Genomic DNA, 20,770 nt, shown 5'->3' on the forward strand with positions numbered 1-20,770 from the left:
ACATGAGCAAAAGTAATGTGTCAGTTGTACAAAAAACTGTTAAACCGAAATTGTTACACTGAAAATTTTGATTCAATTTAAATTACTGTGTAAAACATTTTTAATTTTTAATTTGAACACTTTCAAGATTTTTTATGTTCTCGAAAGAAGTCTAAAGATAGAAATATTGAAAATAACTGTGATGCACAGCTGTATTTTCATCATCATTCCTCCAGTCTTCAGTGTCACATGATCTTCAGAAATCATTTTTATTTTGATGATTTAAACAATTCAGATTTTTATCAGTTTTGATCATTTGTCATGCTGCTTAATATTTGTGTGGAAACTGTGATTCACTTTTTCAGCATTACTTGATGAACTGAACTTTACAAAGAACAGCATTTATTTTAAATTAAAATCTTTTGTAACATTATACGTCTTTACTCAATTTTTAGATAAATTTAATGCATTTATACTTATGTAGTATAAGTATAAATCTATTTCAGAAAAAAATGAAAGAAAACAACTTTTAAACAGTATGTATGAATGGATTTAGAAATAATTTACTAAGAAATTTGTTGTCCTTATTTTTTTTTATAAAGCCCAATATATTTTATAATTCAACTGCATTGCATACAGTATATCTGCATCGGCCGCCCTGCTCTCTCAGCACTGGCCATTAAAAAAACCATCATTCAACCACTAATTGATTGTGTTTACTTTATGTGACTACATGCATGTTAATGCTTGCATGCACAAACCAACAACTATACAGTAAACATCGACTGACAACACAGTGAATGAACTGTGGCAAATATTGACCTGCCAGTGAATGCCATTCCTCAGGTATAAGCTATGTCTAAATCCAGCTGCAAGTGCACTAGCACACAGCAGACAACGTATGGGCATATGTGCATATGTCTCGTCTATGTATATGTATATACAGATGTTGCTTTAAAGCTCTGTCCAAATAAATTCACAAAGTAAGGACATTATATCTGGTTTTAACTAGGAAGATGAGAACTCCTCCTCTATGACATAAGATGTTAAATTTGACAGCCATGCATCTCAATTTCATCTAAAATACATGAAAGACAAAATCTACAGCATGCAATAATCAGCAAATATGCTGATACACTGACTTGTATGTGAGTCAACGTGGACAAATGGACATAGATTTTCTATATACGCATAAAAGAAAATTCCTGTAACAACCTCAAGTCACTCCCTCAGCAGAATCTGATACATCCGCACAGTGTATGAACACACCAGGGCATTTGTTTTCAAATATTTGACTATGTCTCAAGGCAAAAATATGAGTGATAGTCTATCATATTCGTGCAGTATCAATCAAATGCACGCTGTCTCTGCAGCAGCTCCGATATTAGTGGTTATAATCACATCACACTGAACGCAAGCATCCGTTATTAGCTCAAAAAAACACAAGCCTGCATTTAAATGAAAATTACCAAGGACATGATTAAGAAACAAGCGTCTGTGTTTGCTGTGTCGGGCATCAGAAGCATTAAAGATTCATAAGAGCAGCGGGTTTATGGGCTATAAATGCAGTAATGGTTTTGTGGTTGCTACTGTGAGGTGCAACACTTTAAAACAGCTGAAACAAAGAGCGTGCAGATGGATCTAAGAGGGGGCTCGCATGCATAAATATGAGGCAGGTGTTTGTTTGATGGTGGTGCAATGTGTGATTCTGGGGGAATATCCACTGGCAGTGTTGAGTTCACTTTGACAGGCTGATAACTGCAATCGTGCAACTTTATCTTCTCATTGCAACAGTCTGAGGATGAAGGATGAACATGACAAGCAAACATCCGTTACTCCACTAATTACTCATCTAATGTGACCTGTAACCTCAGGTTAAATGTCTTGATCAAGGACAATTCACAATCTCACTTTTCAATTATTAGCTCAGATCTTTAAGTACTCCCAAACACAATTACTTACTCATTAGTCATTTATCTGACACTTTCATCCAAAGCCATTTACTGTGCATCTGTTAAATGAAACATCTTTTCTCAAGGGAGGCAATAATGGTTCGACGCTCATGGCATTTGAACCTACACACTTTCAATTACCAACCCAGGTTTTAACCATTAGGATGAATCACGTTACAGTGGGTTAAACTACGAAGTTACACACTCACCAATGCATATTCTGATGAATAGAGCATCTGGATTTACTAATTAAGTAAAAACTATCTGAAATGCATAACAGAACAACCCTTCTGAGATTTCAACCAACTAACTTTCATTGTCTATAATATTAACTAGGAGCAATTTGAGATAATTGAGGTATAAACCAATCAGGAATATTTTCACCACACCTTGTAAAGGAACAAGGCTGTACAGATTTACTTATTACTCATTTAGTTGATGCTCCCATCCAAAGTTACTTGCAGTACACTAATTGCCTGAGGTCGGATGTTTTAAGGACAAAATTATTTTTGATCAATGTTTGTAAAGTTTGCAACTGATATTTCAGTTTCAGCTTTTCCAAATAAGACATTTATGAATGTCCTTTGAACATTCAAAAATTCCCTTTTAAGTTTTTTTCTTAAGCAAAAACATTAAGCAAATGATACTTTGTATCATAGTGCAAACATTATGGGAAAGTTACTTTTGAATGTTCTCTGAATGTTCTGAAACAAGTAATGTTTAAAAAGAATGTTAGATGAACATCCAAAAAAAAAAAAGCAATTTCAGAATTTTTTTTTTCTTTGAATGATGCATACATTTTTGTGCTAATGTTTTGAGAAAGTCATAAAAAACAGATTACTTTGAATGAACATTGTATGTTAACATTACTGAAAGAATGGTCATTCATAACTTTAAAAGAACGTTATAGGAACGTTCGCTGTTAGCTGGAAAACTGGGAAATGTAAGTTAGTTCAGTGGGTTAACAGTAGTACATACTACAGATTTGTACATTTGAAAAAGTCTAGGTTTTCTAAATCAGTACTTTCAAACTCAAGAGCACAATCTGGGATTTAAACCCCAAACCTTTCAGATTCCAAGATATTTTACTAGGAGGCTACATCACCTCATGTTCACCCCGATAAAAGTATTTTCTGTTTTTATAACGTTCACATTAGCTTTTTTGTTGTTGTTGTTTTTAAGATTTTTGGACATTCAAAATGTCCAGGTTTTAAAACGCTTTTTAAAACTTTTTTTCTCTTTTTTTATGCAAACGTAAGTTTCATAATCGTTTTGCAAAGAATGCTACTTTTGATTATTCTTTGTATGTTTTGAAACAAGTCGTTAAGTAGTAACGTAAAAAAATTTATGAACATCCAAGTACTTTTAAGAAAAAAAAAGTTGAGTGATATTTTGATGTTTTGAGAATTATACTGAACCTATAATCGTATATCGAACGTTCATAATTTGAGAGAACCTTGATGAGAACGTTCCGTTAGTAAAGTGCGTAACAAAAAATAAATAAAAAAATAAAAAAATAATAAATAATATATATATAAGCTCAAACTCAAGGGCATGTGGGGTTTGAACCTAAAACCTTTCAGCCAAACTAGTCAATGCATACAGTACTTTAAAGAATAAGGTTCTAAGTTAATGGTTTCAGCGACATAACAGCCCACCACCACAGGTTCAAGTAAGTTACCGAAGCTCTAGACTGAGGAGCTGTCCATGCGTAAAGAGGTGCTGAACACTCACCCGCGCGTATTTGGACGAATAGGGGTCCTCTAAGAGCGCCCAGATCCGGGGTTGCCACACGCGCCACCAGCCCACTTTCCTGCCCTCCTCCTGCAGACAGAGCCGCTTCAGGTCTCCGTCCCCCGCGAGCGCCGGGTCGTCGTCCGGAACCTCCGGCTCGGGCGTCTCGAAGCTGTCCAGCGCCTCCTCCGCGTCCCGGTGCTGCCGGTAGTTCATCCAGCAGCACGCCTCCACGTCGGACTCGTCGATGCCCCAGAAGGCGAGCTCTTCCTCGAACAGCGGGCCGCACACGTCGTTGGGGCAGTGCAACTTGCCCGTCCGGTAGTAGTTGAGGATGAATGAGAAGACGGACGGGTGCCTGTCAAAGAAGAACTCGTCGGACTTCGGGTCGTAGTCGAAGTTGTTGAAGGCGTCCGGCTCAGTGAGCCACGACAGACGCGTCCCGGGCAGCGTCTTCAGGGTGCTCCGGTACGTCTCGTGCCTCACGCCGCCGCAGTTGATGACGATTTTCTCGCTTTCCGACGGACAAGTCATGTCGGCGCTGTAACATGCTTTGTTGGACGACTGGTTCCCACCCTTGCGCCCTTTGTATGAGGAGACACACACCGAACTGAGCATAGGGGAGGGAGGGGAGGAGAAAAAACGGAGAGGGGAGGAGAGAGGAGCAGTCTGCGGGAGGTAGGAGGGAGGGGGAGAGAAAGAGGGGAGATGTTTAGTAAAGGTAAAAATGGAGGGGATCTTGCACATCATACAGGGGTCCCGCTACTGGTATGCCAAAAATACTTCAAATGACATGAAGCTTGCCATGTGACCTTGTGTGTTTTTAGTTAAAAGTTTCTTCATGTGTGAGGGTGATTGACGCAGGTTAAGCATCAGTTTGACATCAGCATTAAAGATTTCAGTGCATGCATGTGTCATACACTCTTCAAGACAAATCTTCCAAAAGGAGATTTATTTATTTAATATTATTATTATTTTTTTTTTGCAGTTATGCTACAGAAGAATCATTTTAGGTTCCCAGAAATAATCTTTCAGTGAACAGTTCTTAAAACTATTTTTTCTTAATGTGGAGAACATTTTAAACATTTAAAGAACCTTCTTTCACTATAAAGAATCTTAGATGAAGGTTATTCACTGAACCATCAATGCCAGTAAAGAAGCTTAATTTTTACAGTATTTAATCACTTTTTCCCTTTAAATATGACTATTTCATGCAGTCCCTGAATTAATATGAGGATATACAGACTTCATATGAATAATACTTATAAAATACAACTGCTTAAAATAGTTTTAGAGGTGGGATCTAAAACTGCAGGACCTCCCAAGAGTATTTTTTGTCAGCTAGTCATCTCTATGATCAAAGCGTATCACAAATCACTGTTATGGAACCGTTTGGTGGTTAAAATAGGGTTTTGAAATAATTTTGGGACACACAGGATACAGCAAACAACAGGATCATAAGATCAATAGTCCCTTAACACAAGTTCTCCGAAATGAGATTTACATTTATTCGTCTAGACGATGCTTTTATCTAATGCAGCTTGTAAACGACAATAATTCAAGGATGTGAGCAAAAGTAGAGCTACCACAAAAAAAAAGAATGCAAGCATTTGAGCATTTTATAATGGGCAATCAAACAATTATGCATTATTTCGTCTCAGCACGTCAAAAATCACAAAGCATCATTTAAACCACAAAAAAAATGATTTTAACATTTTGAAAGTCAATGCATGAAAATTAAATGTATTTAATATATATTTGGATGTTACAGCATCACTAGCCCGTGCAAGTTAACTACAGATACTATCTATCAATCTCAGTCCTTTGAGTCCGCAAATCATGAAGCAATGCCACTGCAAGATGCAACTAAATGTGAGAGACTATTGCAAGTGATTAAAATTCTATCCGTGTCTCTTTCCCTCCATCTCTCTATCTCTTTAAATGAAGCAGCTAATAAGTCAAGAGCTTCACTGCAGCTTCGTAGCATGGTGGACAGAGGCGAGAGAAAGAGAGACAGAGAGAGATAGAAAGGTGCTCATTATGCACACACAGCAGTACAGCACTGTAGCCCGGCGTCACTGAGCAGGAGGGGTGAAGGAAGAGAGAGAGAGAGAGAGAGAGAGAGAAAGAGAGGGCGAGAGAGGTTTGGAGAGAACAGTGCAGTTTGCTGCAGTAAAAACCTGATTTTGTGCATCCGCTCACTTCTTCTCTCCCTTTCCTCTGTGTTACTGTAGAAAAGAGACATGTTTGAAATGCTTCTGATTTAGTTGCTTTTAAAGTATTAGGCTATTTCAATCCATTTTGCTCTCTTTCTGATCCTATCCCATCTCTGTTTGCCCCCCTCCCTTACCTTTTCTCCGTCTCTCTTCCAGCAACAACCCCCCCATCCCTTGCTCTCCAATTCCGCATTAAGGAATCGCAACTCACTGAGAACGACTCTAGAGTCCAGCACCAGTATCACTTACTTTTCTCTTTTCCACTACTGTACATCACCTCCTTTAAGCCTATTCCCTCTTCATTTCATTTCACAAGCACTTTATTCCTCTTCCATCAGTCTTTTTTTCCTGTTTTATTATTTTTGCCAGCTAGAAGCTAATTTCCTCCATTTTCTGCCACTTTAATTTCTATTCTATTCTATTTTTTTCTAGGCAGTCTGGAGAATGAGTTAGTCAACTCTCACAGAACTGCCTTTAGACGGCTTGAGCAAGAGGGAGATAGAAAGAAAGTCAAGAAAGAGGATGGACATTTTAAAGGTAAGACTTTATTCACTTATAGCAACTGTATACAATTAATGCAATGGAAAAACTCTCTCAGTCTAGCTGTGGTGTTGATATTTTCAATACACTGTTTTGGAATAGCATGCTCAATATAGTAAAGTAGTATAAGAATGAAGTTATGCACACTACACTGAAAATAAATTGGTATAGAAACTTAGAATTTGATAGTAACGTTCACAATTACAAACAACTTTAAAGTATCAGAAGAAAAATATATAATCTTTGTTTTATGTACAACTTTGCGTGGTTAACTTGTTTTTAAACTTTTAGACAGAAGATCTGTTTGAACCTCTGACTAGTTATATTGTTTTCATGCTTAAAACTTTCTGTGCTCCAAAAAGCTTTAGAGAGTCTGAAGTTAAAATATTGTACTTGTCCTTATAAAAACTAGGGAGAATGAAACAGAATAAAAGTGATTTTGTTGCATAGCTTCAGAGCTTTCAGATTAATGCATGTAATGCACTATAAAAAATAGTGAGTTTAAGGCTCTCCAGGTGCATAAATATGAGTGCATGTTAATGAAATAATTTGATACTTCACTAATCCCAGAGGAGGGAAACAATTAAAGGAAACAATTAAAATAGTGAGATAACTAGATAATAGCGAACGTGCATGATGGAGGAAATGTGAGAAAAGATGCCACAGAGGTCGAGGGGAAAGATCTTCGAGCAGATTTTTGAAGAAAAATAAATGCAGACTCAGAAGTTTGAAGTGAGCTGATATCAGCAGCAGTACTGCAGCGCTCAGAGGAGAAAGGGTTACTGAAACTTGGCAAACAAAAAGAAAATATGGTATTAAATTAGTTAAGGGTAGAGAAAACAACAATTGGGTACAGTAAAGTATTTTCAAACTATGCATAAAAAATGGCTTTGATCTTAATCAGATTTTGCTGAATTATGCACAGCAAAAAAATATATTTTACAAAGTTGTAAATGCAACAAAAGATCATTGAAGTATGTTTTACACTATTTAAGTCTTTCTACTTAAACACCCCGGGCCCTATTTTAAAGATCTGAAACGCACGTGTCAAAGCGCGAAGCGCAAGTAAGTTTGTGGGCGGGTCTCGGCGCTGTTGCTATTTTCCCGGCGGGATAAATGGCTCTTGCGCCCGGCCCAAATCTAAAATGGGTTGGTCTGAAGTAGCTTCATTATTCATAGGTGTGGTTTGGGCGTAACGTGAAATAAACCAATCAGAGCGTCATCCAACATTCCCTTTAAAAGCAGGTGCGCAAGTTCCATTATGGATTGCTATTATTATGGCGTATTTACCAGGCGCACGCCAGGAGCGGTTCACAGCCGAGGAGACTGATGTTCTTGTAAGAGCAGTGAAAGACAGAGAAGTTATCCCGCCGGGAAAATAGCAACAGCGCCAAGACTCGCCCACAAAGTTACTTGCGCTTCGCGCTTTGACACGTGCGTTTCAGATCGTTAAAATAGGGCCCTTCTGGTCAGTGGCCCAATTGTTTAATGGAACAGCAAAATAGCAGCAGGGATTGTTTGCGCCGGAACATGCCTCCTTTTTTTGCGCTGAACCGCCCAGGGAGCGCAAGTTCATTCACTAGTTTAGCGACGTGCTTCTGTGGAGGGAAAAGCGCGCTTTGCGCGCGTGCAAAATAGGAATGACACATGCGTCGGCGTACAAAGTCAATTGCGCTGGGTGCAAGATAGGGCCCCCCATGTTTAATTCAATGTGGTACTTGCTGATTGTTTGTAATTTGTTGTGTAATTTAGAGCGAAGATTGTTTATACATCAACTTTGCATTTTGACTTTTTAAAGAATAATGTGAGGAAAATATAAAAAATAAAGAAAATATTGATTAAATGATAAGGAATATAAATGTACATGACTATATTTAAAATAAAAATGCACAAGTTAAAAGATAAGGCGCTGAAGAAATGATCTTGAGGGTCAATGTTTTACATTGCCATGTATGTGTGTGTGTGTGTGTGTGTGTGCGTGTGTGTGTGTGTGTGAAGCAGGCACCAGAATTTCTCTGCAGCAGTGGTGACGTTTTACTGCATTTATTTATTTCTATTTTAGTAAGGGGGCTCACAAAGAGAAGGTGAGAAAGACAACCAGAAAAAGAGCAGAAAGGCAAGAAAAAACAGGGTTCAGAGATCATGTGAACAGCATGAGAAATCCTGACTCACAGCGTGAGGGAGACAAGGTATAATTACCCGTGCATGTGCGTATATGTGTGTGTGTGTGTGTGTGTGTGAAGGCATGTCACACAAAACCTGCACAACATAAGACAACACACTGAGAAGTCAAAATGCTATTAGCACTGAACAGGAAGTAGAAACTGAAGCATAGAACGAAAGAGATGAGCAATGGAGGACTGCAGTGATGCTAATATACATTAGCAGTAACACTGCAGCAAGAGGAGGAGAGAGAGCAGAACAGATCAGAAGAGACCAGCAGAAGAGAGGGGGGGGGGATGAGAGAGAGAGAGAGAGAGGGAGGGAGGGAGGGAGAGAGAGAGAGAAACAGAGAGAGAGAGAGAGAGAGGGAGAAAGAGAGAGAATTTAAAAGACTGGTGAGAATGAGTGACTTACGTTCCTGTACTTGTCAAAAAAAGAAAAGAAAAGCCTATTCATTAAAGAGCGCGAGAGATGGTAAAGAATGCTGGAAAAGAGGAACACAAGCAAATGAAATGAGTAAAGGAGGAGATCAAGCCAGAAGTCATGCGTTACAGTGATTTCATCATAAGAAATAGGTGTTCTTACAGGTAATGTTAATGTTAAAACATCTGTCTCTCCAGCCTAATATGCAAAAACAACTAAGGAGTCATATTTAGGTTAATTTTCCTTAATCAAAAAAAATAAAAAACATTGTGAATTAGTGCTGTGTTTATTTGAGGGCGGAGTTACTGGATTCTGACCAATGGCAGAGAGAGGGCGTGTCAGATGTTGTTTGAAATTGAATTTTTTTTTTTTTTTTAGAAAATATTATGTGAATTAGCATCACTTAAAAATATTTCAGAAATGGTGTTTTGGTTTGGACTAGTTATGGGTATCCAAACTCGGTCCTGGAGGTCAATGTCCTGCCGAGTTAAACTCCAACTTCTCCTCAACACACCTGCTTGGAAGTGTCCAGTATGCCTAAAAAGACCTTGATTAGCTGGTTCAAGTGTGTTTGCTTAGGGTCGGAGCTAAACTCTGCAGGACGCCTGCCCTCCAGGACCGAGTTTGGACAGCCATAACTAGTCCACACCAAAACACCCTGTCTACAATATTTTTAGTAAAAAAAAAAAAAAGTGAATGTAGCAGGGTAAGGTATAGTGATTGGTTAACATGGTTTAAATCCTATGAACCTATCTGTGTTGGGATTGATACTATAAAATGGAAGGGTTTGATTAGTCGGGATATTTTGTGGAAGCACATCATAATGAACAAAGTACAGGGCTTGGTGCATCTTCCTGTTGCGTTTTAGTGTTTTGCATTTTTCAGCATGCTACTGAACGTGGTCTTGCGTGGTGGACGACCATGGATTTTGCTACATGGAAAATCTCTGCACATCCAGGGGTTTCCAGTAACTTGGTTGCAGTTTTTTTACAGTTTTTTTTTGTGTGTGGTCATTTTCATTTTTCAATATTTTTTTTTGGTTTAATTAGGTTTTAGTTTTATTTGTTTTTTTTAGGGAAATGAGAAATGTTGCCTTTGCAACAAGCTCAAATAAAATAAGTTTAAGATTGTTTTTAATGTTTATAAGTAAAACAGTTATGTAGCACAACTGTTGGATGTTTACTCTTCTGAAGCAGCAAAGCAAAACTTGGTGCATTAATATAGTCACAGACAGATATGTGTAGGGTCTGTATTGTTTTAATCACAGGTCATCCAATCAAAATATAACGTCAGAGTTATTCAATTTAAAACAGAAAATGAAAATGTGAAAGTGAAGTGAAATTAAAACCAGCCTTTAGAAACACAAAAAAAGGCAGAATTCAGGGGGCAAAGATTTAAAATCACCCGGGCTGAAAAATGAATTGCATGAATGGATAGTACACCCAAAAATGAACATTAATTTTGTAAAAAAAAAAAAAAAAACTTTATGACTTTCTTTCATATGTGGGACATGATAGAACATATTTTTGTAACTTAACAGTTTTGGTATGTATAATATATATATTATACATGGACCACAAAACCAGTCATAAGGGTCAATTTTTCGAAATTGCTGAGTAAACAAGCTTTCCATTGATGCATGGTTTATTAAGATCGGACAATATTCGGCTGAGATACAACTATCTGAAAATCTGAGTATAATACTGAGAAAATCACCTTTAAAGTTGAATGTTAAGCAATGCATATTACTAATAAAAAATTAAGTTCTGATATGCTTCATGAAACATGATCTTTACCTTATATTCTGATGATCCTTTGATTCTTTTGATAAAAGAAAAATCGGTAATATTGACCCACACAATGTCTTTTTTAGCTGTTGCTAAAATATACCCCAATAACTTAAGACTATATATATACAGTATATATATATTGCATGATATGTATCCCATCACCACAGTAGTTCCTGATCTCTTTCCCATCTCTAAAATGGCCTGGCAGCACTTGTCATGTCTCTGTTTGGTGCAGTGGAGCCCCATCAGGACATAATGGGAAGCGCAGAGATGCAGAATGCTGCAGTCGCCTCCCATTTGCAGCCACACACACACACACACACACTGTCCAGCACCTCACACTGCACGCGTCCATCTCCAAACACATCTGATCTGTATGCCAACAATTTCAACCATTCTTTCGAGACATTCATCAAAAACACACACCCTCCCACATCTCCCTCTCTCCCTCCTTCAAAGGTCAAAACATCAGATCCACTGATGCAGAAAGAAATATAGCATGAATGGGCAGATAGAGAAAGAGAGAGAGAAATAAAAGGGTTTTTTTCCTCCCAGCTAGAGGTCTTATCTCTTACATGCATGGGGTATTTATTGAAACTTCATCTTACTTCAGAGATAAAACCAAAAAAGAAACACATTCACACATCACAGAAATCCTCTCAGATAGACAGAAGCGTCAGTCACGTGATGCACTGGTGCTGTGTCTATTTCTGCAGCTGTGAACACATCTCAGACTCTGATTGTGTGTGTGTGTATGTGTGTGTGTGTGTGTCTCACATTTTCATTCAGCGCTACAGACTGCAGTGGAAAGACTCCACATTGTCTGCTTCAGCAGCTGTGTAGAAAAGTGTTTCCTTCCTTAAGGGCAAACTATCATTCTGAGCTACCTGTGAGCACAAATAGCAGCCCATTATACTCCAAACAAAAGAGTGCGCTACTCTGCCATTGGGTGCCAGCTGAGAGCCTTCCTTCTTTTTTGGAAACGTGTGCTGCACACTAACCGGTGTATGAGATATTAGAGATACTGGACTAGAAGTAATGCTTTTACAATACAGGACTAACAAATTAGAAAGCCTCTGGTCAGAAAAGGGTCAAATGGAAAGCAACAAAATGCAGGGAAATACAGTATATAAAATGGAATAATAATGGAAAATCAAAGAAGGAACAGGATTACATGTTTAATTACAAGGAAACCAAAACAATTCTATTCTGAAATGCAAGAGTTTTTGTAAGATTCAAACTTTATAAAATTATAAAATAATACATTTTAAAATAATCAAAAAAACAGGGGAAAATCTAAATATAATAAGCATAAAAACTTAATTAAATTTTTGTGTGGTTGAAAGAATAGAAATCCTTAAAAATAAAAAACAAACAAATAAATAAATAATAATACAAATTATGTAAAATAATTTTAAAAAGGAAAGAAAATGCTTTGGTATATCACCCTTAGTTGATATATAATCATAAGAATACAAAGTAACAAAAATTAAAATGGAAAATAATCAAAAAGATCTAATTATGCTCTGATAATTACAAACATGTAATTAAATATTTTATGTTATTAGGAAAATAATAAATACATAATAACAAAAATAATTTAGAGTTAAAATTTCTGCAACCAATTTAAATGTAAAATGTTTTAAATTAAAAAACTAAATCCTAGTTGCAAAATAATTTACAAAAGTTGCTGCAACTTCAACTGGAGTATTTGAAGTGTCATACCTCTGTCAAACTGACGCTCTGTACAAAACAGAAATCTAAGCCTGCATAACCAGAGACATATGAGATATGACGAGAAATATGAATCGAGTGAGAGGTCAAAGCTGCTAAATGAGGGAAGTGTTTCATCTTACAGCGAGCGTAACCCTTTCCTCACCTCTGCATCTGAGAGCTCAGCTCTTTCTCAAGTTTAACAGCAATTACAGCGAAGAGAGAGACAGAGAAACTATTAGCGGTTAGAGCACAGAGATGAGCACAATGACATCATCACGTGACTGTCAACAGAGCCTTCACAACTTCACACGGACGGTCCTGACTGAAATATTGCAGCTACAGCTGTTTAACTCTTTAACTACTGGAAACATGCTATAATAGAAACTGAGGAGATCATAAAAAACATTCAATAAAGTTTTAATGTGGATTAAATGCTTCTAAATAATAATAATAATAATAATAAAAGCTAAAAAAATACCCTTACTACTTAATTTAAGCATTACAACAAGTATTTCACTGCCATCTACAGTACATAAACTTCACACTGTCTAGGGATCAATCTGCCTTAAAATCAGGATAATATCAGCAATATTTTACAGATACAAGTGAGAAATATGGAGCTAATACTTCAAAAGGTATATAGATCTGATATAAAAACATTCAAAATATAACTACAGAAAAAGACTGAGGGGAAACGAAACAGAAAAAGAGTCTTGTGGTAATATGAGAAGAAAAAACAGGGAGAAAAAAGATAAGGACTGAACTGTGTCTCATAATATAAAAGTTAGGTGTCAGTAAGATAAAAATAAAAAAATAAAAAAACATAATAATAAATGAGCAAGGATGCACTAAATTGATCAAAAGGTCAGTTAAGACATTCGTGTTTCAAATAAATGCTGACTTTTTTGGCTAAATTTTTTCTTTGTTCATCAAAGATTCTTGAAAAACATTGAGCTGCAAATCAGCATATTAGAATGATTTATGAAGGATCATGTGACACTGAAGATTAATTCAGCTACGCATTACTGAATTAAATTTTTTTTTCTATAAATTCAAATAGAAAACAGTTATCTGAAATTGTAATAGTATTACCCAATTTCTTTGTATAATTGATTAAATAAAGCCGACCATCATAGCAATTCAATCTCACTTGTGACATTCAGAACAGACTACCACCTGAAAGCCTAATCATTTTGTGTCCTTTTGACTGTTTGTTTACAGAAGAACATATAAAAGTCAGAGAAAATAGGGAGTAATATTAAAATACTTAAGCTACATCAACCACAATTTAATTCAGTCAAGGGTATTCCTAACATTTGTAACCGTACCAATCCTTAAACAAGCACATCATCTTGTATTATTCTTTTGTATTGTATTAATAAAAAATAGCAGACATTCTAATAACATCTTCCTATTAGCTAGTGTGTAATTTTATTTTAGAGCAAGTGCTGCTTGGGTCTTTGAGTTACAAGGATGTATTTTGCATATCTATGAATTGAAATCAGTAGCAAGTGTCAGATCTTTCAATTAGTAACCGGCTTTTCGGTTTCTACAGCAATCATACCAGATCACTGCTCACCGAGTTCAACATCCATGGACGGCTTCTTAATTATTTACACCGTATATAAATAAAACCTGTCTCCCATTTCAGCCTTCTTTCATGCTTTTATTTCACGAGTTCACACAAGCTCTGCTCTGTTGTCTGTTTCTCTCCATCTCTCCCTGATTACTCATCCCTGCAGGAAAGAGATGACACTAGTTATGGTGACTGCCTTACACTAGGGCCAATAGGTGAAAATTATCCCGAGCAATCATATTCCACCTTTGAATCCGCATTAATCTGGCAGTGTGTGGATGTACACTCAAACAGACCGTGCAAAACATGTGGACACGTGTGTAATGTGTTCTGCATCTCACATGTCACACCTGACATCCTGCACGAACGCTGCTCGTGTTATTCCACATGACCGCTGGTGTAAGAAGCAATGCATGTCACCGTGAACGCACCAGCATTAAAGCAGCACAAAGCAATACTTGTTGAATGTTGTGAAAGAAATGCTTGTCCTAGTTTACCAGAACTCAACCATTAAACACGGGAAACATATGATACATAGACAGAAATAGAGTTTATTTATTTCCAATAACAGAAAATTGCATGCAACAAACATCACACAATATAAAGACATCCAGTGCACCACAGACACATCTATACTAAGCAGGGTACTCACTTGACCTGGGTTGAATTCAGATCATATGCTAATCCATAAGAATAACCCGATGCTTTTCTCAGATCATGACATGTATGTTCCAGTTTTCCGAGGCTGATAATTAAGAGAGTAGTAAATAAGAACATTAACACTGATGCAAACCCCAACACACACTCTGTGGTGTGTGTCACTGCTTCTTCCCCTTCATTGGCAGCTCGCACATATAATTTCACCACCCTGATTTAATTTGGCTGGCGCGCGCGCAGGTTTTCAGAAGGATGATGAAGATGATGAGGATGGTGATTGGTGCTGATATTTCCCCCGTTTTGAATCGCCCTCCTGATGTCTAACGCAAGCGGTTCATGCTTCAGACAGACGCCACACACACATACACTCGCGGCTTCTGGCGGAACTGCACCTTGCTTATTTATATAATTATTTCATTTTTTATTTTCAGATGTCACGCGTGGGCGGGGGGAGGACTCACGCGAGTGCGGTAGGTGATTGTGACGTGGCGCGGTCGGCGCTTCAAACAAAAAGGTGTAAAGAAAGCAACTGGCGGTAACATACTATAATAATATGCAATATTTTAATGTGTATCAAAACTATATGAGACTATAGTCTTGTTCTGGAAAAATGTAGCCTACTCTACTGCATTTAAAAAAATATACTTATTAATAATTTATCAAGATCTACTTAAAAATAGACTAACAATAATATCTACATCAAACTTAAATCAGATCTGAATTTTGAAGCAACTATATTTTTAAAGTCATCATGAAATCATGGTATCTTTTCGTCTCCCACTATGCTCAAGATCCTGAGCTCAACAATATTTTTCTTCTGTGCAGTTATTATTTTAGTTTTGGTGTGGACTCTGATATTCTTTTAAATTTGGAACAGTTTTTAAAACTATGTCTTTATTGATACAGTATTGTCCTTGGTTTGATTGGTCCTTCATATTGGTTTCTGGATACTAAAATTATTTTTGGATTACAGTAATTGGTTGTGGATGTTTGTTTTTGGAGGCCAGGGTTTTGGAGTGAGAGTGTCTGGTTCTGGGGATTTCACAAAAAATTGTGATTGATTCCAGTCTACTCCAACATGACACATTCATTAAATTAGATTAAGATTCTTCTATAAACGTTTAACTCAAATATACCTGCATATCTCCTACTTTCTGTTTAACTATTACATAATCTGACAGTTTTTATGTTGGTGACTTTGTCGAGTCCTTTGCCTCCCGTCTTCTGGCCTCTCTGATGTTTGTGTTGATTCTCCTGCTGGTGTCATGACTGATTCTGATGATCTTTCTCTTTCTTGTACCTGTGATGAGCATGCCCGGATTGGCTAATCGGGAGCACCAGGAAAATTCAAAATATGTTTTTTTTGGCTGCGAGGGCCGTTGTTGTCATGGCACTGGGTATATATTAGAGGTGGGCATAGATTATTTTTTTAAATCTAGATTAATATCACTGTGATCTTGAAATTAATCTAGATTAATCTAGATTAAAATGGCTCATTCGAATTCTGCCGAAGGCGTTCAGAATATGTGTGTTACCCAAATAAAATTTACAAACAGTAAGTCTTTGAGAAGGGGTTTATCAAGCTAGGTGGTGCATTAGAAAAGGGGCTCATCTCCTGTTTCCAAAATGCATCACAAAGTGCTTGAAAAAGCTGTAAACTAATTCTACATTGCACAAGGTGCAAACAACATTACGCCTGTTTCACACCAATGTTTAAGTTTTTTTCAAGTTTGTATGTGTCAAGGTACAGAAACCAAATAATTAAATGTAAAATAGCACTGGATAGTCTTCAATGTAAAAATGAAATATACAATCAAACCAGGGGGCACAAGAGGGGCCACGATTAATACAGAGGGGCCAATCTTGTGTTGTTTGAACTGTATATCCAAATCATTTCAAGAGTTCAGTAACCTTTAAAATCAGTAATAAACAGTGATACCCTATTATATTTTAATAGCAGTTATTCACTGCTCTAAATAAAAAAAAAAATCAAATACAATTTGTATTAACTTTTCACTTTACAAAAGTGAAAGAAAAACTGTAATAAATAAAATAATCCAATGTATGAATAGTGTACAACTCACAAATAATAATAATATAATTTATTTATAATAGCCTTATATAATATATATATATAATAGCCTTATTTATATAAATGCAGAATAACATTAATAATTCATAGAAATAAATACACAATTAATTAATACAACTAATATAAATTTAATATAATTTCATAATATGTTTTTGTTTATTATCCACATCCCATTCAATTTGCATAGCAGCAGTTGCAGTAAATTTGCATTGATGAATAAACAAAATCTACTTATGTCAAGGCTAATTAATCTTGAGCATATTGATTTAAAAGTATCATATATCCATACTTTGTTAGAAAGCTACTTGTTCAAAAAGGTAGCTTTAGTTTAACATGTAAAATATGTGGATCCTATAAAACAGTTTAGAATAGCTTAATTAGTCCAGTGTTATTTTAGTATTAGTTATTTGTTTTGCTATTTAATCATGCATTAAATAATTATGTATGATTTTTTTGAGAATGTTTCTGGGTGTCATCAAATGACGTTTTGTCAATAACTTCTGTGAAGGGGGTTAGAGAGAGCTTTCCAGGCTGCAGACAGCAATCGCGGAGCACCATGGTGATTTTAGAACAGCAACTGAATTTATTAGGAATCTACAGACGCAAATAGACTAAAGGTGTAGAAAAATAAAGACCTATATGTGTATTTTGGACTTTTTTTTTCACCACAAGTCTGAAAGAAGACATGTTACTGAAGACAAACAGCCCCAAATCTCAAAATTGACCAGTAAAAAAACGATGTTTTTGCATGTGTCTTACCCATATAAACTTAAAAAAAAAAGTCTCAAGTGTGGAGCGTCAGATAAACATTACACGATTTGTTTCGTCACCTCACTTGAGTGAAAAAAGTCACTAATCGACTGCATGATTCAATAATGACTTTATTAGAATTACTATTATAGTTTTTTTTTAAACCATTGCTTTAAATTGCGTTGTTGCCTATATCGGCTCGTTCGGCCGAAAAATAAGTAAATCATAACGCAGTAAACCCCTTTTACATTCAGTATCAGAGGAGCATAGTAAATATAATGATTAGCATCTTGGTCTGCTCTAGGAGATAACATCGTCATCGAAACCTGGTCTGTCTAACACCGAAAGACGTTAACGTTAGTACCAAACACTTCTTGCACTACAACAACTCACTAATTGAAAAACATAAGCTATTTAAAATAGGTGCTTTTTTCGTTGGAAAACAGCAGCTCGATATTCTTGGTCCTCCTATAGAAGCATCGCGACTCAATCATGAGTTATTTACTAAACTGAAAGATTATAATTTGAATTTGTGAGTGACAGACAAGTAGAAATGTGGGGGCACACTGGGGGGACAATCAGTTTTCAGGAGGGGCCAGTGCCCCCATGGCCCCTCCCCTGGCTACGTCACTGAATCAAACCTACATTTATTCAGACACCTTCAACATTTCTCACATTATTACAGTTTTGCTATATATAAAAAATTATATCTGGTGTCTGAATAATTTTTGGTTTGACTGTTAAAACTACAAAGTAATTCAATCAAGAGCGGTGAGTGATTTTCATTTTCATTTTCTTGGATTAACATTACAGCAGCCAGTAGCTAAATTAGGCGCGGTCACTTTAAGAGACGACGAACTGAACGCATCCAATATAATACTCAACTGTTTACTTTCACTTAAGAAATAACAGACAGTTTTTTTGAGCATGATTTCCAAGGTGGATATTTTGACATATTTTGTATGTATTTGTCGGCACCAGAGAAAAATAAGCAAATTCTATGTTCAAGTGTTTTGAGAAGCCTTTCTCTTCGCAGAAGAGAGCTTGGTTCAGTGTTGTTTTCCGTGATATGCGTCTCTCTCTCTCTCTGCGCCGAAAGTGCACGAGTAACCAGCTACTCCGTTCAGCTTTTCCATGTCTTGTTTTTTGATGCTTTAATGTTTAAATCAACAAGCGGTAAGGCGTAAAAACATGTGAAAAAGATCAGCTTTCGTGACGATGCACAGCAGTGGCCCGTCAACTCTCCTGAGCATCTTTTTTGGCTGGCCTCAGCCAGTCGGTTATATAAAATATCAAGGTGAAAGTCATCATAGCTTGCTTGGTATAGACCCAGCTCCCAACCCAACTTTGAGAATAGATTAACGGCGATATTTTTTTTATCGCCCGATAAGAGTCTCGCGTTAACGCTGCACGTAAAAGCCGATAACGGCCCACATATATATATATATAATTCTTATTATTTTACCGCAGCCCCACTCTTTTTATACAACCGTCCCACTATTTTGTATTTAATATTTTTTCGCAGAGTGCAGCCAGGCAGCAAGGATGTCGACCGAAAGTTGAAGTCGGCTGCGTGCTGCCATCTTGTAGCAGAACTTCACTTGCGTTAGCATTCCCATTGACTCCCATTCATTTTGGCGTCACTTTGACAGCGAATAACTTTACATCTGAGGCGTTTAAAGACTCAGTTTGTCCATTATTTATTTCTAAAGAAACACGACAATGTTTAAAGGGCTCCATTACCTTCTACGTTACATTATGGCCCCGTAGAAACAGTTTTTGTAAAAAATAGGCTAACGATTGCGTCATAACCACTCGACTCTCTGTCGCATTACCGTACAGACAGGAGGAGAAGCTCGCAAGCAATTAACTTAATATGGCGTACTGGCGTTACATTTTAAAATACTATACAAAATAATTAATCAGAATACTTACTCCTGCTCACTCACGACAAAGAACTCCCTGCTCAAGCTCGCCGTCTCTGCAAGATTAACGATGGCAGTTTGCACGCACAGCTACTAGAACATTTACATCTGCCAGACAGGTTGCTGACGTCGTCAAGCTTAGTTTGAGTCTGCGCTTCAGAAAGGAAGTGCTAAAAAACGCTAAAAATGGGCTTCAATTCAAGGGGCAAGGAACTCGACCGGAAGTTGAAGCCGGGTGGGGGCTGCCATCTTTTAGCAGAACTTCACTTGCGTTAGCATTCCCATTGACTCCCATTCATTTTGGCGTCACTTTGACAGCGAATAACTTTACATCTGAGGCGTTTAAAGACTCTGTTTGTCCATTATTTATTTCTAAAGATACACGACAATGTATAAAGGGCTCCATTACCTTCTATGTTACATTATGGCCCCGTATAAACAGTTTTTGTAAAAAATAGGCTAACGATTGCGTCATAACCACTCGGCTCTCTGTCGCATTACCGTACAGACAGGAGGAGAAGCTCGCAGGCAATTAACTTAATATGGCGTACTGGCGTTACATTTTAAAATACTATACCAAATAATTAATCAGAATACTTACTCCTGCTCACTCACGACAAAGAACTCTCCGCTCAAGCTCGCCGTCTCTGCAAGATTAACGATGGCAGTTTGCACACACAGCTACTAGAAGATTTACGTCTGTCAGACAGGTTGCTGACGTCGTCAAGCTTCGTTTGAGTCTGCGCGTCAGAAACGGAAGTGCTAAAAAACGCTAAAACTGGGCTTCATTTGTCTCAATTGAGTTCCAATGGGGTCGCTGTGTCCATTTCTTTTACTGTCTATGCTTCAATTGTCTCAGTTGAGTTCCAATGGGGTCGCTGTGTCCATTTCTTTTACTGTCTATGAGTGCAGCCTGCAAGATAATGATGACGTGATTATCTGTTGACTCCCTGGCCCCGCCCCAACACGTCACCTTGCAAGTTGCTCAAAATAAAATAAAAATGGATAACAAAGCGCAAATGCGGCACTGAAAAGTCCAGAATAAATAAATAAATTGGAAACTGACGCTACCAAATGTTCTAAGCTGAGCATATTCTTCCACAAAAAAAAAAAAAAAACGAGAAGACGAGGCCGGTAAGCTAACGTTAAGGTAGTTAGGAGCAGTTGAAGATGCTAGCGACATTGCAAAACAACGTTGTTTGCAAACCACCGCTCACGTATCAAACTTTTTCCTGTAGCTCTTCAGCAGCAGCCGCC

General features: G+C 37.1%; 1 protein-coding gene and 1 long non-coding RNA gene across 5 annotated transcripts in view; one reads left to right on the top strand and one right to left on the bottom strand.

The window, feature by feature from the left end:
• Positions 1-15,178, bottom strand: part of kcnc3b (potassium voltage-gated channel, Shaw-related subfamily, member 3b) — a 51,790-nt gene extending 36,612 nt beyond the window's left edge. For all 4 annotated transcript variants that reach the window (XM_026258477.1, XM_026258476.1, XM_026258473.1 and 1 more), the window contains exons 1-2: positions 14,742-15,178; positions 3,666-4,334 (exon numbers count right to left, since the gene is read on the bottom strand). In XM_026258477.1, the coding sequence (XP_026114262.1) occupies positions 3,666-4,283 (618 nt within the window). In that variant the 5' untranslated portion in view covers positions 4,284-4,334; positions 14,742-15,178. The remainder of the gene's footprint in view (positions 1-3,665; positions 4,335-14,741) is intronic.
• LOC113092785 (uncharacterized) lies at positions 5,669-15,245 on the top strand. Its single transcript, XR_003287619.1, has 3 exons — positions 5,669-6,418; positions 8,484-8,610; positions 15,178-15,245. It is a non-coding gene; the product is annotated as an uncharacterized LOC113092785 (long non-coding RNA).
• Positions 15,246-20,770: the final 5,525 nt, after the last annotated feature.

Source organism: Carassius auratus, unplaced genomic scaffold, assembly GCF_003368295.1.
Source record: "Carassius auratus strain Wakin unplaced genomic scaffold, ASM336829v1 scaf_tig00214714_1_2670353, whole genome shotgun sequence".
NCBI classification, from domain to species: domain Eukaryota; kingdom Metazoa; phylum Chordata; class Actinopteri; order Cypriniformes; family Cyprinidae; genus Carassius; species Carassius auratus.